Consider the following 19,129-nt stretch of genomic DNA (forward strand, 5'->3'; position numbering starts at 1 on the left):
TGTAGTTCAGTTTACTATGATTCATAGACTCACATTATTCATCATTTGTGAATCAAGTTTCATGCATTTTAGCACAATGTTTTTTCATACCAGAAGCTGGTTCTTCATTATTCACTATTCCCCTATTCAACAATCTTTAGTCATCCAACAGGGAGCAGAAACAATATTTAGGTGACTGACCACACAATGTGAACAGTAAAGAGCCAAAGAGAACAGCTGTCAAATAATCCATATGCTGAACATTATTCATCAAAACTATTCAGCAAATACTTACAAAGAACAAATTAATTCAAAGAAAAATGAAGATGGAGTCATGAATTGCTTGCTAGTCAAAAAAAAAGGCTAAATTCTTAAGAATATTATAGATACAGAACAGTCCATCTCTAACCATTAGTTCTCAGATTGTAGTCCATGGAGTGCCCATGGTTTGCAGAGCCCTTATTAGGGATGAACAGAACAAAATGTTTTTCAAAAACAAGAAAGGAGGGTATTATAGCACGCCTTCACCTCTATGGCACTCCCTTGTGCCTGGATATGGCATTGCAGGGGATTTTGCTTCTAGTGCCCTCAGTGGCCACTTTCTCAGCCCTCTGAGGGCCTGTCTTTCGCTGGGTCTTCTGTGGCCAATTAGACCTCGTCAAAGGCTTTCTGAAAGTCCAAGTACATCATACCCACTGGTTTGTCCTTGTCCACATGCTTGTTGATACCCTGAAAGAATTCTAATAGATTGATGAAGCATCATTTCCCTTTATAAAAGCCATGTTGACTCTACCCCAACATATCGTGTTTAGCTATGTGTCTGATAATTCTGTTCTTTACTATAGTTTCAATCAATTTGCTTGGTACTGAAGTTAGATTTACCAGCTTGTAATTGCCAGAATTGCCTCTGGAGCCTTATTTAAAATCGACATTACAGTACCTACCCTCCAGTCATCTAGTACGGAGGCTGATTTAAGAGATAGGTTACATACCACAGTTAGTCATGGGAGTCAGCTAACTATATCCATGAAACAGCATCTCTCTCAGCTAACTGTATACACAATCCAATAAGGTGAAATAACTGTTATTTCACCTTATTGGATTGTGTATATCAAACCCCTACCCTACCAGTGGACCTGATCTTGCCTGGCTTTGAGCACTTCTCTCATCTGTGCCTACCACTGTACTGTCTTTCAAGTATTCTCAGGTCCCATGAAATCAATGACTAAGTCCCCAGTGGACATAACATACAGTAGGGATTGGATGTAAGTGTGATCTACTGGAAGCTGATGGCACTCAGCAACACTTTGCAAGAGATGCTCAAACCCTCATTTTCATGGCTGCAAGACTGAGACTTAAGGACCCGATCCTGAAAATTGCTAAGCACCTTAACTTCCAAAGGGAGCTCAGTATCTCCCAAGATCAGGTTACAATCTTGGCTCAGTGTCCTAGGTCACCACAAAAGCTGTCAAATAATAGCCTTCTGTTCTCAGTTGCTGAAAATTTCCTTGTGTGAACCTCAGAAATCTACCATTTTGCTGGCACATCTGTGCTTTATAGTTTGCCTTCCTTAATGAAGTTCAACAGCTCTGTAGAGCAAGAGGCTGTGTGGGGATCTGGGGGAGCTGACAGTGGCCTAACAGGCTGTGGAATCTGTTAAAAGCACATGGAGGTTTGCAATAGAAGGTACCTGAATAGCTGAGAGCCAAGATCCACTAGGCAGAGGGCAGTAGTCGACATGGAGAAGGATGGTCTGGAAAAGATGGGTCTATAGATGGCTTTGAAAGGGATGGTCATCGAGGGAATCTCTGGAGACCAGTGTGGGGTTGGGGGCGGAAAATCTTTCATATTTAAAGTGGTTTTACAATCAAAGCCATATGGTTTTCCTCTTTAAAAGGGAATCTTTAATAGGTTATCTGCGAATACCATGGCTGGCTTTTTCAATATTAATAAAACTTCTGTGATGAATTAGACAGGAATATGTAAATTGCTTTTCTATACATTTTTCATTGTCATCATTGTATTTTTAACTGATTCCTTTATGTCTTGATGCATTTACAGTTGATTCAGGCACTCTTGAAGTAATCATAGTTTCCAGAAACTGCCTGTTATACACCAACATTTCTCAATCCACATAACTATCGTATTTAGCCTGGAAGTAACTATTTCCTAAAGCAATTTTTTCTACCCTCATTCACTAGTAATAAGTATTCTCATTTTTAAAAAATGTGTTTAGTTTGCTGTTTTACTCCAAAATGAAACTGCACTATAAATGTACAATAGAGCCATAGGATAATGTACTTCATGGTAACGCACTTTTAGGCGATGTATGCACTACAGCTTAAGTTATGTTGCCCAGAGATGTGAATAAACCACCCCCTGAGCGATGTAAGTTACACTGGCCTAAGCACTGGTATGGACAGCGCTATGTTGGAGGGTTCTCCCACCAACATAGCTACCGCCACTCACAGGGGCTAGAGGACTTAAGTCAATGGGAGAGCTCTCGCCCATCGGCTTAGAGCAGCTGAACTACCAGTGTTACAGCGGCGCAGCTGCACCGTTGTAAGCTCTCTAGTGTAGCCAGCCGCAGCCTTACTCTGAACTACTTTGGAACACATACTTGCTTTCTCTCCCCCTTCACCCATTTTTAAAATATATACCTCCTACACATGGACAGATCCAGAGTTATGGGATAGCCCTATTGAATTTAATAGAGATAACATCAATGGTATAGAAATGTAAATGTAAAAGCTTACAGAATTTAATTAATAGAGAATGATAGGTTTTTCTGAACCATCTTATAAATTGTTTAGCAGTGCTATAATTTTCTATTAAATTCTATAAGAATGGTTGAAAAAGCCTAGAGAAAGATTACCTTTTCCGATAGGATTTAGCCATAAGAGCAGGCCCAGATAGACTGCATGGATAGAGATAGGTAGTCTCTGTGGCCCTCTCCTCCATTAAATATGAAGGTAGCTGTGGCTATACGTTCTAGAATTCTACAGATCACATTTAACCTGAAAACGCCTCGCCTTGGCTACCCTTGCCATAAAAGTCACTCTCAGTGTTCTGAACTGACCAGTTGTAGAGAGAAAATAATTGTTTTGGGGATTCCCAATGAAGTGACTAATCCTGCTATCATTGATATCAGTTGCAGAACTCCCATTCATTTGAATGGGAATGGGATCAGGATTGTAGTGCGTGGGTAGGCAATGCTTTGGCATAGGAAGAGGAGCCTCCATCTGATGCCTTTGAAGGGCTGAGTGGGATTATAGAACATTATTGGGACAGGTTAGGACATCTGAATCCACCAAGTTCATATAGATTGTGTTACTGCCACAACTACTATCGCACATGAACATTCATATGGCTGATCTCTGTGTGATCTCTCTTCCCATTCTAATTTTGCTTTTGCAACAACATACAAAACAGCTTCTGCATGGCTGTACGGTGTATCTTAACATGGTGACATGACAAGAAGAGATAAATGTAAACACTTAGGCATGGTATAGCCGTGATATTAAATCAAAAGGATGTAATATTCAGGACTCCATTAATGCAAGTAATATAGATAATTTTAAGAACTTCTCAGTATTGTTTCAAAGAAATTCCCGGTAATTTTGATATGTTGAAGTAATGAGCAGAGAAAAGAATTAACCAGAGAAGACCAGCAATAAAGAGGAGAAAAAGTATATTTCCGAGCCCAAATTACAATATAAAATTCAAACTTTTGTCACTAATTTCAGTGGGAGGACTAGGTCCAATGCAGTTATACACTGGGCCCATACTGTACATACAATACTGGTAAGTTATGAATTTTGGGAAAAAAGGCTGGTTGACATCTTTTAATATTGCTGAAATAAACTGGGCTTAGAATGCTTCTTCTAGTGGAAAATAACTACTTTCTGAAAAGCAGGGACAATCCCTGACATGTACAAAATCAGAGATATTACCAAGAACTGGTGATAACTGAGAATCAGGGGGCCATGACTAAAGTGTTGGCCATTCAATGAAGAAAGTTGCAGACTTACACGAATGTGGTTTTGTGTAACCACTCTAAATTTGCCAGTATTCCATATGATTTTCAGAATGAAAGAAGAATTCTGAGTGAGAGTTACCTGCTCAGATGTCAATAGTAATGTTAGCTTTTCATTTCTTTTAATCATGGAAGCTGTAACTTGTATTTCTTGGGCTTTCCACACATCCTGTTTAAATTTAATGTATAGTGGAATTAGGCAGCTTCTTTGTTTAAATAACATACTCTCAGTGTATTCACTTGGGAAACATAGCAATTTTTACTTGTAAGTTTGGCAGTTACGTTGGCGAGAGTGAGCAACTTGTTTAGATCATGCCAGAGCGTGTGATTAAAGATATTTAAGTATGCTCCATCAGATACAATTTGCCTTTGTATTTTAAAAAATATAAATAATAATTAATAACTTTTTTAGATGTGCTCAGTTCTCAGATCCCAGGTTGAGTTTGCAGGACTGGCAGTTTAAAATAAAGTATTCCTTCTCTGTAACATAACCATCTGCGATAAAGCGTTTGCAGATCAAATTAAGACTTCCATGACACCTGCACAGCCCCAGTGCTTTTTATTAGCTGGTATAATTGATTGGAACTTGCTAAATAATTTCTGTGAATGAGACACAGGAAGGCATAGCATCCGGCTCACTCTCTCTAGGCTGTGTTAACAAGAGTAAAAAGCAGTAAAACCTATCTTTTTTTCACCAAAGTGGCTCTGAATACACATAGGGAACAGGTCTGTTGAGTAAGATGTTATTTTTACATAATCACTTTTCAGAAAACCTCACATAAAAATTAAAGTTTAGCTTTAAATTAGATGCTGGCTCTAGTGAAACTCCAACCCTAAAGATAATAAAACCTCAGCAGGACACAATGATGTATTGGGGGAAGGGGGGAAGAAAATCACAAGAGAAAGAAAGGATATTTCCCTTTTGCAAAAAAATTAACATCTCTTCACCTTCTGTATACTGACACTTTATTGTCAATTAAACTGACTTTTAAAAGATTCACCTGGAAGAATAATTTATCCTCAAGCTGCATATACTTGACTTCCTAGATACCAAATCAGTTAATGTAACCTAATATACAGAGGGAACTTAATGCACATAGATGGGTATTATAAATCTTCTCACAAATGTAACCATTAACATTTATGCATCTAGAAGCATTATTTGGGTTATCTCCAGTTTCCATCTCTGCACAATCATCTACATAAATCTCAACCAAAAATTATGTGCTTGATGGAGGAATTGCTGGGTGATATTCTATGGCCTATATTATGTGAGAGATCGGATTAGATTATGATTGAGTCCCTTCTGGTTTTGTAATCTATGTACATACCAATATAACACCAAAGATAAGGAAGAAAAATCTAAACAGCAAAATATATCATATGAGACAATGTTCTAAGGGCATGAAACACATTGGACCGGAACCACAGCTGCTGTAAACTGATCAACTTCTGTGGAGTAGAGCATCACCCCCATTGTGTTTATTGCAACAGTAAATCAAATGACATTTGGGAAATGTAAATGTATCTTAAGTATGTCAGCAGGTTGTGCAGCCATCTCATCCTTTCAACACTTGAATGTAATTAAATTACTAATATCGTACCTTCCGGAGAGGTTTGAGCTTGGTCTCCATTATAAAGTCATACTTGCAGAGTTCACAACAGCGTGTATCTGAGCTTTTAATCCACTGGTGCAGGCAGGCCTGATGAACAAAGCGTAGGGTCCCGGTACAGCGACATGGTGTGATGAGGGGGCTTTCATCATCTCCCTCACAGTGACAGATCCTGACAGGGAGGACAGCAACAGATAGTAAGGGAGCTTTCCAAGGAGCAAAGCAAAAACACTGGTTTATTTACACTGCTTTTCATTCTCAGATTTGACATTCATAAGACTCAAGGTATGTGACCTTTTAGATTAGAGACCAGAAATGCATTCCTCATTCCCTTCTGACACTTTGAATTTGCTGTGTGATATAGAGATGAATCAGTAGAAATTATACTCATTTCCCTCCCCCCTCCCAGCTTTTGTATGACAAAACCTTTAGGGCCTAGTTCTGTCACCTTACTCATGCTGAGTAGTATCTCACTCTGTGAGTAGTCCCAGTGATATTCTCAGCAAGGATGACAGAATCAGACCCCAAGTTAAACAGGCAAAGTATGAAAGGTATAGAAAGCCTACCCTGAAAATGGTCCAAGGGGTAAGGGAGACAGACTGGTGGATATCTTTAGCATTCATACAGTCCCCTTGGGAGAGGGTGAGAAGGGATTAGAAGAGTCACAGCCCTGTCTGTTCTCCATTCGTTTCTGCCCCTTTTGAGGTAGGTAGCTGCACTATCTGGAAGCACAAAGACTACAGCAGCAGCCAGCCTGGCTATGTCTACACTGCAGCTGGGAGCGAGCTTCCTAGCCAAGACAGACAAATTCATGCTAGTGGGGCTTGAGGTAGTGTGCTAAAAATAGCAGGATAGAAACTGCAGCTCCAGCAGACACTTGCATAGCTACCTGAGCTCACACTCAGAGCATCGGGTGAGCTTGAGAATCCAAGCTGCTATTTTTAGCACACTACCTCAAGCCCCACTAGCTTGAGTCTGTCTACCCATGCTGGGAGGCTCCTTCCCAGCCGCATTGTAGATGTTGTGGGTGTTGTGTGTGCACCTTGTGGGGACTAGTCCTAGACTGAGTCCTAGCTGGTAATGGGATACAGAGCTTTTTTTACATTTGGATCTCTGTTTCAAATGTATTTGGAGTCAGTAGTGTCCTAAAGGTACTATTATTTGATGTCTTTTCTGTGACCTACGTCAAATGACTTGGTGATCTCAGTCAGTTCTTAGTAAACATCTGTCCACATTAAAAACTAAACCAAAAACCACAATAATCAGAACTGGTACTTACTGACACCTTTGTTGACAGTGTCTCTAGAAAGGTTAAGAATTGTTCTGCAGGTGAACAGAGGACTTTGCTGTAGGACTGTTCATTAAAAAGAAGTTAAATTTCAACAACACTCACAAAGGCTAAATGGACGTCCTAAATCGCAAACTGAAAAAAATAAAAAGCCACAAGCAATGCATCAAAACCCAAACCACATCAACCTCAAAATAGAGAAGTAGTAACCACGGCACTTAGTCCTTCAGAGGCACGTGAAGCTTGCAACAGGCAATTAAAATGTAGAAAAGGAACACTTTGTAACTCTTCTGCAAATTCTGTCGCTTGTGTGAGAAAACTTAAAAAAAAAACTTTTGCCGCAATATACAGACAACTATGTCCAGTCTGTTCCCTATGGGGACTGTCAAGCTGAATTTGTTTTACACAGGGAAGGAGCGTCATATCCATCAGGATACATGAGCACTTGACATGAATCGTGAGAAGGGCTAGCAAAGTCTTGCAAATATGTTGCTATGACTATTGACTACAACAGTAGCAAATATGCTACCTAGTCTATTGCCAGAAGAAAGAGGAAATTTGAAAGACAAGTAAGAGTTGATTTATGCCAAAAGTGCCATTGCAAAAACTCAACTCCCTTCCGTTTCTTTCAAAGGCCTGGCCCACAGCCATGAGAAAATTAGTCTACAAAAATGAAAAAGCAGAACAGAATCAGTCTTCCAGATGTACAGTCAGAAATGAAAACACAACTTAAAAAGAAAACAGTACATGGAATTGAGAACTGTCCACACAGTTGGTTCAGTCAGTGATCTGATAATGGTGCCTAGGCACTACTCAAAGATACAAATCTTCACTCATGGGCACCACTTTAGGTTTTTGTACATGTTCAGGCAAGTTCACATTCTACAAAAAGATCCATCCGTGTTCCAACCTGTGGGGGGAGGCATAGCTCAGTGGTTTGAGCACTGGCCTGCTAAACCCAGGGTTGTGAGTTCAATCCTTGAGGGGGCCATTTAGGGATCTGGGGCAAAAATCTGTCTGGGGATTGGTCCTGCTTTGAACAGGGGGTTGGACTAGATGGCCTCCTGAGGTTCCTTCCAACCCTGATATTCTATGATTCTAGCCCAGCCAAACTTGACAAATTGAAGCCTCAGCTATTGTGTCCTCACTGTACATTGACTTTTTACTCAAAACCTCCCTTAAATGGGAGTAATATATTTTAAAAAAATGAATAAATAGCTATTTTGATACAGCACACACATTCCCAAGAGTTGATTAAAGTTTTGTGAATGCAGTTATGATCTTACAAATTACCATTAGCAAAAAGGTAAGTCTTACTCTTTGTCAGTTTAGATAAAAGTTTCATCTCTGTCTAAAACATTACATAAAAAAGCAACATCACTTTCTTTTTAAATTAAAACCATTTCCCAAAGGGAAAATACAAGGCTTTGCTCATTTTAATTCCAGTTACATATAATTTATTTTACAGCATTTAAGCCATTTAGAAATTAGACAACTAAATTGGGTACCCAAGAGTCTTTTACAACCATTGTTGAAATCGTTTTACATCATTATAAAAGCTAAAATATCAAGCTAAAATTCCATTGGGATCTGCAAATAAAATGACAGTACTACTTTGAAAGGAACAAAACTATTCTTCAGTAGAAACACTTAATACAAAACACTATCTGAAATATAAATTAAAAACATGCAATGAGAAAACAAACATTCTAGCAATAGAAATGATATCCAGAGGAAATTATTCTAGAAACAATTTTCACTATATTAAGTGCTCTTCTCTTCTGTGTATTTCTGTTCTGTTTGTAATTTATTTACCCATAAAAGATTGGCTTAGAATCAGGGCCGGCTCTGGCTTTTTTGCCGCCCGGGCAAAAAAGCCTCCCGCTGCCCCCTGGCAGGGAGCGCGGCAGAGGAAGGCGCCGAGCCTGGCTGCGGCCCCGCTCTCCCAGGCTGGCCGGAGTGCCAGGAGGAGGGCGGCGAGCCCAGCTGCGGCCCCGCTCTCCCCGACCGGCCGGAGCGCCGGGGGAGGGCGGAGAGCCCGGCCGCGGCCCCGCTCTCCCCGGCCGGCCGGAGCGCCGGGGAAGGGCGGGGAGCCCGCTGCGGCTCCGCTCTCCCCGGGTGAGCACCGTCCCCCGTCCAGGTGCCGCCCCAAGCACATGCTTGGTAGGCTGGTGCCTGGAGCCAGCCCTGCTTAGAATGATGCACAGCATGTCTTGCCTAAAGACAGAGTAAGTAAGTGTGAATGTTTGGCTTAGGAGGATTTGAACCAGCACAGCAATTGACCAGGCCTACCACTGCCCACGTACCCTGGTCATAAATTTCACCTTATAAAAGATTTTCTTCAAGGATGTTGAAAAAAATATTGCATAAAATAATTATAGCTGGAGGGCTAGCAATAGCTATATTTAAAGCTGCCAAAGTTTTTCCTTTCTAGCCCCCCATTTTCTGATGCTCATAAATTGCTGAAATATCAGGTTGACATTTTGCAGGCCTGGTCTCTGCCTGAGGGTTTTTATATATATATATATATAAAAAAAATACAGCTGTAGCTAGCTCTCCAGCTATAATTCAGATTTTACATATGTGTTATAGACACAATTATATAATTTAATATATAAATATGTCATTTGATTCTATAAATATAAATACCCCATCCCCACCCTTGGAAAGTTTGAATACAAATTGTTTGGGCACTTTTGAGATGAATTAAATGGGAAAAAATATTCCCCCCACCCCCCCAAAAAAAGTTTTGCTAATTTTTGAACCGTTCTGATACTGAACTGACTGTGCCAAAAAGAGCAGGCTGAGCTCTTGGAAGGGTCCTAAAGGAGGAGTCCCAGCTGCCACTGACTTCCTAAGCTTTAAATTTGGCAGACAAATAGTCTTCATTTTGGAGAAATTATTTTGACTATACCTGGGAAAATCAGTTACTTGGCTGAGTTAGGTTCCATTTAAAAATCACAATTTGAACATGCACAGAATTTTTTTAAACAACGACAGTTCAATGTTTTAAAAATACCTGCTCATGGACAGAGAACTAATTTGGCTACAGTGTAAAAAATATACACAGTGACCGAGGCAGGGCTCCTCAGGAGATATGCCTCAATGATTTAGTTGCAATCTGATAGCAAGTGGTTTTATAAATATCTTGTAAGATCCACAGGACAGCAACTTTTAATTATGTATTTCCAAATTATAGAATTTATCGTTTTTTCTTAGAAAAACAAAATTAGAAAATACACACACACACACACACACACACACACACACACACACACAGAGGAAATTCCATATAAAATACTGTTAAGAGTATTTACAGTGGCATAGTTAACATTACTCCTTGTGCCTGTGCATTATATGAGTCACATATTCATAAATTCATAGATTTTAAGACCAGAGGAGATCATTGTGATAGTCTAGTATGGCTTTATGCACAACACAGACCATATGACTTCCTTGAATTAATTACGGCTTCGAGCCCAATAGCTGTGGTTGAACTAGAGCAGGGATCGGCAACCTTTGGCACACAGCCCGTCAGGGAAATCCGCTGGCAGGCCGGGATGGTTTGTTTACCTGCAGCGTCCGGAGGTTTGGCCAATCGCAGCTCCCACTGGCTGCGGTTCGCCGTTCCAGGCCAATGGGGGCTGCAGGAAGCAGCACAGGCCGAGGGATGTGCTGATCCCTGAACTAGAGCATATTTTTTAGAAAAACATCCAATCTTGACTTAAAAATTTCAGTGATAGAGAACCCACCACAACCCTTAATAAGTTGTTCCACTAGTTAAATACCCTTACTTTTAATAAGTTATCCTTTATTTCTAATCTGAGTTTGTTCATCTTCAACTTCCAGCCATTGGATCTTGTTATAACTGTCTGCTAGACTGAAGAGCCCATTATCAAATATTTGTTCCCCATGTAGGTACTTATAGATTGTATTCATGTCACCCATTAACCTTTTCTTTGTTAAATTGAGCTCTTTGAGTCTATAAGGCATGTTTTCTAATCCTTTAATCAGTATTGTAGCTCTTTGAACCCTGTCCAATTTATCAATATCCTTCTTGAATTGTGGGGCACCAGAACTGGTCACACCAGTGCCAAATACAGGGGTAATATAACTTCCCTACTCCTACTCGATATTCTCCAGTTTATACATCCAAGGATGGCATTAACCCTTTGGCCACAGCAGCACATTGGGAGCTTACGTTCAGCTGATTATCCACTATGACCATCCCCCTCCCCCAAGTTTTTTTCAGAATCACTGGTTAGAGTCCCTGTGACTGTGTGTTCTTCAGAATCCAAGACAAATGACAGGGCAGACTCGACTAGAATGCAGAAATCTAGTCCCCTCTTCCCCTGGGGATTTCTTGCATCAGTCTCATTAAGCCCATGGGCCAGCACAGACAGCCCAACAGTCTTTATGTAGCAAAGCAAAGAAATTGTCCCAAAACCAAACTCAATAGTTTTGTGCTGGCCTGCTTGCGTCCCTCACTCCTTCTGGAAGGCTCCCGCGGTCTCTGCAGTGGTTCTAGGCTGGCCCTTTCCTCAGGGAGCAAAGGGTAGGAGGTCTGTTCTTCTCCCTCATCAGCTCACTACTGAGCGCTCCTCTTCCTTTTTTACCTGCCCCTTCATTACCTGACAGCGAGTGCACATGTAGCAGAGTGGGGCTGAGTGGGCCCACACCAGCTTGTTAACCTTTACTGGCTCACTGTGGGGTTGGTACCCCCATCACAAGTATGGCCTATATTCTTTGTTCCTGGTTATCTGACCTTATATTTGGCTATATTGAAATCAGGGGCAGCTCTATGTTTTTTGCCGCCCCAAGCACGGCAGGCAGGCGGCTTTTGGCGGCACGCCTGCCGGCGGTCCACTAGTCATGCAGATTTGGCTGCATGACTGCGGGAGGTCCGCTGGTGCCGCGCCATCGGCGTCCCCGCCGCCGAATTGCCGCCGAAGCCTCATGACCAGCGGACCTCCCGCAGGTGCGCCGCCGAAAGCTGCCTGCCTGCCGCCCTCACCCCGTGGCTTGCCGCCCAGGCACGCGCTTGCTGCGCTGGTGCCTGGAGCCGTCCCTGATTGAAATGCACACTGTTTGCTTTCATCCAGCTTACCAAGAGAGCCAGATTGCTCCAGCGGCCTGTCCTATTCATTACGTACCACTCCTTCAATCTTTGTCTCATCTGCAAACTTCACCAGCGATTATTCCATGTTTTCCTCCAGATCATTGATAAAAATGCTCAATAGAGTAGGGCCAAGAGTAGATCTCAGTGGGACATCACCAGGAAACACACCCGCTCAAATTGTATTCCCATTTACAATTACATTTTGAGTCCTATGAGGCAGTTTTTAGTCCATTTAACGTGTGCAGTGTTGATTTTGCATTGTTCTAGTTTCTTACTCAAAATGTTATGCAGAACCAAGTCAAATGCTGTACATATGTTTAAGTACATTACATCAAATTAATGCCTGATAATTACATAATCATAAAATATTTCTCAAGCATAGAATTGTTTCTACCTTTAGAGAGAGACACGCATAGCATCTGGTAGAATTATATGCTACTCTGTGTGTATGCAAGACAGAACCCATGAAAATTATTTATTTACAAAATGTGCTCCCACAGAGCCCAGATTTATTTGTTATGCACCAGGAAAACAATTTTATGAACAATTTCAGTATTGTTTCCATTTCTTATTTTCCATATTTTGTGAAATGTTCTGCAATGTTTTATACAAAACGTTTTGCAAAAACTGTTTTCAAAGCTTTTCATTTACTGAAAACTGGGTTTTCAGTAAGAAAATATCTTTCAGTAAACAAAATAAAAAAGAAAATTTTGAAAATAATTTAAATAAAAATTTAGAGAAGAATTGACAGTCTCAGTAATATTGACAATTTTTCATGGTTTTATATTTTATTAAAAAGCAATTTTTGACAACTTTTTTGGTGTGAAAAATTTTGACCAGCTCTAAAATGTACATGACAAGATTGCACAAAAACAGAATGTTAATATATTGCATAATGTAACAAATTGAATGCATGATGTAATTAAATGAATACACAGAAGTGGACAGAGGTAAAGTTGTACCTGCAACCTTAATTGTATCATCTTCTGACTTTTGAGTACATAACTGTGCTACCTTAGTTTTATCTTATACATATTACATCCAAAATTATTGTTAAAAGTATATTATTACGATTGCACAGTCAAGCACTCAAAAGTTAGGAAATGCCTAAATTAAGATTTCCCATGCAATCTTAATTCATCCCCCTTGTGCTAAGGCATTATGATACAATCTCCAATTACTTGATCAGACACTACTTTTTTCCATGACTCTTTTCCCCCCTCATTTTTCCTGACTCAATTGTTGTTGAAGTTGGAAGGATATGTAGTGAATGAGAAAAGGGACTGTAGAAAGGGAAAGGATGGAATGTGAGAACTGTGTTTTTTCAGGGGCTCATAAATTGGCCACCTTTGGGTGGATTGTCACAGGGACAGCAAAGCACATACCCTTGACATCAGGATGACCCCCCTACCAAATTTCAAGTCCCTGCTCAAAAACATAAAGACACTGGAGTGTCTCAACTAAAGGGTTGTAAGACTTTAAAAAAAAAAAAAAACATGGACAAAACAATGTAATTTTCCATATCTTGTTTTCAGAAACAGCTAAACAAAAAAGATATATTCAGCACTGGGCAAACAGCTGGCATGGAACATTTTAAGCCCCTATGGTTAAAATCTGGCAAAATTATTAGCAACTGAAAATAGGGTCTTTTAATAGAAACTGTCAGGCAACCTTAATAATAAGTGTCACCACCTGCTCTGCCTATAATTTAGAGATATAGATAGGTTGCAATAGGTTTGCATTTTTCCCTTCACATGCAGGGTAACAATTTTACCCTCATTAGGAAGAATAGCTGCTAATTTCTGCCCTCATTAGGGAGAACAGCGGTTATCCTAACCTGTCTTTCACTAATTATCTTTACACTTCAGTAGTTAGGAAAACAGGCCAATTTCATTCCTGCTTGTGCAGCAAACAACATATTCCACCATCCTGCATCAATCTTGCCTGCTTTATCCGAGGGATTGTACTACCATTGGTGAACAGTCCACTCTCATGTTGTCCACATCTGATCTGTGCAAAGTGTTCTGAAGGAGCTTTCTCCTGAGACAGATTAGGATTATGACTGAATCAATACATCTCTACCTACGTTATCTTGAACCCAGCATTTGCAGGGTGGCATTGGCCACATGAACGACCCCCACAGAGAGGAGACTGCGGCACTTTGCGTCACCAGAACCCCAGAAATGGACTTTACATCACAAAAGATTCGGGATACATTTGGTAAATTTATGTATAAAGCCATATCCACATGCATAATTTTCTCACCAGGGATTTCTGGTGACAATGTAAACTCTAACATTGGTGACACCAGAATCCAAAGATGATATACTGTAGATTTAAAATAGATTTGTCTTAAAAAGATCCCTTATCCACAAGATATCCACACCCATATTTTCCTATAAATTGCATCACTCATGGCTATATTTTAAAAAAGTGGCAGCTAAGGTCTGCAGGTGAAATATCTAACTGTGGATGCAGTTTATAAAAGAAACAAGAGCAAAATGACATGCAGTAACCCATTTTCTGCACTCATGTGAGAGTGTGGATGCACCAATTAAATGCATTTTTGCAAGAATGGGGCCCTTACATTTGTATTTATTTGATCTTCCACATTCATTCCTATATCTCAATCTGGAAAAAAATAAATCAAGGTATTTCAGAGGATATTTTGCTTCACTGTATTTCATTTAACTACATAGGGCCAAATTCTTCCCTCATTTACATCTCTGCAAGCATTAACAAAGCCTTTCTGAAGTTCTCAGGGTACATCTCACCACAGCCAGGGATGTGAATTGCAGCTCGTATAGATGTACCCATCCTAGCTTTAATTTAGCCAGCTTGCTAAAAACGGAAGTGAGGATGTGGCAAGTGTGGGCTTCAGCGTGGACTGCACAAGCCTGCTGGACCCCGGTGGGCACATAACTTACATTTGTAGCCCATGCTGAAGCCTGTGCCAGTGTGTTCTCACTTCAATTTTAGTGAGCTACCTAGATTAAAACTAGCAGGGGTATACGGTGACCATAGCAAGTGTGAAAAATCAGGACGGGGGTGGGGGGTAATAGGCACCTATATAAGAAAAAGCCCCTAATATCGGGACTATCCCTATGAAATCGGGATATCTGGTCAACCTACATGGGTATGTCTATACGAGCTGCAAATCACACCTCTGGCTGCAGTGTAGACGTACCTTCAAAGACAGAAGAGAGGGCAGATACATTCTGTGACGGCACGGTACATAAACCAGCCATGCTGCCAACTATAAGGAGCAGCTAAAGAGGTATATGAAGCTGCCTTCATGGGGCTGGATGGCTGTAAATGAGGCTAAATATGGGTGTTATGTTGTCACTCGAAATCCCTGTTATTTCTTAGATATGTAAGGAATTCACTGAATACATTAGGACCCATTACCTTGTCAGCATGCCACAGAAAGCAGCTCCTTTCTCTGTCTTGCTGGCCACCCCCACTGTAATTGCACCAGGCTGTACTTGCCTTTGTTCTGAAGCAGGCACAAAGGCATCTGATGGAAGGATGCTTCTGCCCCTGGGGACTCACAACAGAGTCCTGAAGGGGAATACACACTATCCAAACTCTCAGGTACTTCCTCTAGAACAGGGGTGGGCATGGAAATTGTATGGCAGGCCATGAATGCTCACAAAATTGGGAGCTGGGGTGCGGGAGGGGGTGAGAGCTCTGGCTGGGGGTGTGGGCTCTGGGGTGGGGTCAGAAATGAGGAGTTCAGGGTGTGGGAGGGGGCTCCGGACTGGGACAAAGGGATGGGTACCGGGGCGGGGGAGGGGTGAGGGCTCCTGCTGGGGTTGTGGCTGCGATGAGGGGTTGGGGTGCAGGATGGTGCTCTGGGCTAGGACTGAGGGCTTTGGAGGGTGCGAGGGGGATCAGGGTTGGGGTGCGGGAGGGAATCGGGGTGCAGGCTCTGGGTGGCGCTTACCTCAAGCAGCTCCCAGAAGCAGCGGCATGTCCCCCCTCCAGCTCCTATGTGGAGGCGTGACCAGGCGGCTCTGCACGCTGCCCTGTCTGCAGGCGCCGCCCCGCAACTCCCATTGGCTGTGGTTCCTGGCCAATGGGAACTGCGAGGGCAGTGCTTGGGGCAGGGGCAGTGTGCGGAGCCCCCTGTCTGCCCCTACGCATAGGAGCCAGAGGGGGGACATGCTGCTGCTTCCAGGAGCCACGCGGAGTAGGGCAAGCTCCTGACCCTGCTCCCTGGTTGGAGTGCCAGAGCAGGGCAAGCCCCAGACCCTGCTCCCCGACGGGAGCTCAAGGGCCAGATCAAAACATCTGGAGGGCCAGATGCGGCCCCTGGGCCGTAGTTTGCCCACGCCTGCGCTAGAAGTAACCCCAGAGAATTGTGCCTTACATTCCTTTTCCAAACTTTTCACAGACCAGAAGAAAAGAACCTATCCATGTACCCACGCTTAGTGGACATAAAGCCACGCACCTACTGACAAGAAGATTACATTTGTCCCAGATTTCTTTTTTTATGAAGAGAGACTTAAATAGGCAGGCACAATCTGGCCCTAAAGTGCAAGGTGTATCCCACCTCAGCAGGGATTAACCCAGTGCAAGGATGAGCCTCCAGTGGAACAGAGGCTCCTGTGCCATCCCTTCTGCTGCTGGAAGGGGGCATGGCCAGAGGAAAGGCACTGTTCCACACTAATCCATGGTGGTTTGGGACTCCTGGAGCCATTAGCATCCAGCATAATTTACTGCGCAACCCTCAATAAGTGGGCAGAGAGGGACCAGCTCCATGCACAGCTGTAACAGGATCCATGCATTGCTCTACGTTCAGTTTGGCAGTCTTGAAAAGTCCATTATAAAAATTTCAGTCATCCAGTCGGATGTGTCAATACCATGTGTCTTAGGTAATCAATCACACACCACAAACAGCAAATGACTGAAAATTTAGACTGCGAACAACCCACTGCAAATAATTAACACATTTATAAGAATCAAACCCAGCTCAGATAATTTGTCAACAGGAAAAAGAGTTAAATTTGCTGAATAAATTATTCTCTCTGGATAGTTCATCCAGCAGTAAACAACAGCATATTGAGTTTCTCCCTCCTTCATTTGGCAGACTTGCCTTCTGATCACGCACTCTCTTTTTCTTTCTATTCCAGGTTTTTCAGTATAAAATAATCTAAATGACAAATTGGTCTTCCTCTCCCTCTAAACCTAGTGTGAATGAAGCACATTAATTCTGCATACTGAATGTAATCAATTTGTATACCTCTGCTCTGTCATTCCTGCCCTTCCATTATGCCATATAGTCAGCTGTCTCTATCTGAATACAGAAAAACACCTTTTGAAAATGTTGTACCACACTAACATAATTTCATAATGGTTCTGGTAAAATGCTCTCTTGATTTCTCAAAACGTGATCAGAATAAAGAAGAGAATCAAGAGCAAAATGTACTAGGGAATGCAGGCTATGAACGATTTATTTTGTCTATAATACTTCTATTAATGTTCTTTAATTATAACTGATGAACAGTTTAATCATGTAAATAGTTACGACTCATTTCTATCCCAATGCACTGCCAGTGACACTCAAAATTGCAGTGCAAAACAAGACCTCATAACACCCCAAAATTTAGGATTAAGGAACCAAACCCACAATTTTAATAATATAAATTGCAATATACACATCAGCCAATAGCCTCTACATCTCTGTTAATCAGAGATAAATGCTGAAAGCAACAACTTGATGACCTATTCAAGAGATGCAACCCTTCATTCCTCAATTATAGTTTTATATCAGGGTCACTGGTGGAGTTCCCCGTACCAGTGCGTAATAAGGCTTTCCCTACTATATTCTCACACTGTCCGTACCCCTGGCAAAACCTGTGCCAAAATTTTGGGAAAGGAGGCTCAGAGCTTGTCTACACTTAGGGCATGGCTACACTTGCAGATGTAGAGTGCTTTGAGTTAAGCCAGCCTTAGGGTGGTTAGAGTGCAGTAGGGAAAGCACTGCAGTCTGTCCACACTGACAGCATCAAGCGCACTGGTGTGGCCACATTTGCGGCACTTGCAGTGGCATTGGGAGCGGTGCATTATGGGTAGCTATCCCAGCATGCAAGTGACTGCAACGTGCTTTTCAAATGGGGGTTGGGGGGGGTGGAGTGTGATAGGGAGTGTATTGTATGTATGTGGGGGGAGGGAGAGTCCGTTTTGGGGGGGCTGAGAGCATGTCAGCATGCTGTCTTGTAAGTTCAGACAGCAGCAGACACCCCCCCCCGCCTCTCTCTCTCTCTCACACAGCATTCCACACTAATGGTTGCTTTGTCTCAGAGCAGATAAGCAGCCGGCTGTCAAAAATGGAGCTTTCAAAGGGCATATCCACATTCCTGCTGTGATTCAAAACAAAGACAAGCGTGGCCACTTGACTTAAGGGGATTATGGGACGTTTCCAGAGACCAATCAGAGCGCAGTATTGCAACACCTTGTTCACACTGGCACCGCGGCGCTCCAGCGGGGGCACAGCAAACGTTATTCCACTCACTGTAGCCGCGGAGTCAGAGCGTTCTACATGCCTTGCCAGTGTGGACAGGTAGTGAGCTAGGGCGCCCGGGGCTCCTTTATTGCGCTGTAACTCGCAAGTGTAGCAAGCCCTTAAAATGCTACAGCAGCGCAGCTGCACCGCTGCAATTGTAGTGCTTTAGTATAGACACTACCTACACAGAGGGGAGGGCTTTCCCCATTGGTGTAGGTAATCTACCTCCCTGAGCTGGATCCACCTCCTTCCGTCAACCTAGAGCTGTCTGCACTGGGGTTAGGTAGGTTTAGCTACAACTCTCAGGGTTGCACATTTTTATAGCTACACATATGGTCCTAGCGTAGACCAGGCCTCCAACAACCATAATTCCACCATGCAGGGACATTTATCTAACAAGCTGCAACATAGCCAGCAGCATCTACATGTCTTATAAAAAAAACACTGCTTCTTCATTGCACCACACTTTTGCTACTCTGGGTACTAGCCTGAGCTGTGATCGCTCTTCCAGTAAATACCATATTTCTTTTAGAGAGCTGTTACAAACAGGTGAGCCCTGCAAGAAACTCTAAATGAAAGGAAAAAG

The 19,129-nt window shown here is 42.2% G+C and overlaps 1 protein-coding gene across 1 annotated transcript in view; it reads right to left on the reverse strand.

The window, feature by feature from the left end:
* The window catches only part of MARCHF1 (membrane associated ring-CH-type finger 1), a 169,721-nt gene that overhangs the window by 33,352 nt on the left and 117,240 nt on the right, over window positions 1-19,129 (reverse strand). Inside the window, exon 4 of the mRNA XM_024218933.2 lies at window positions 5,620-5,800. Coding sequence (XP_024074701.1) covers window positions 5,620-5,800 — 181 coding nt within the window. The remainder of the gene's footprint in view (window positions 1-5,619; window positions 5,801-19,129) is intronic.

This window comes from Terrapene carolina, unplaced genomic scaffold (genome assembly GCF_002925995.2).
Source record: "Terrapene carolina triunguis isolate 2854851 unplaced genomic scaffold, T_m_triunguis-2.0 Scaffold66, whole genome shotgun sequence".
NCBI lineage: Eukaryota > Metazoa > Chordata > Testudines > Emydidae > Terrapene > Terrapene triunguis.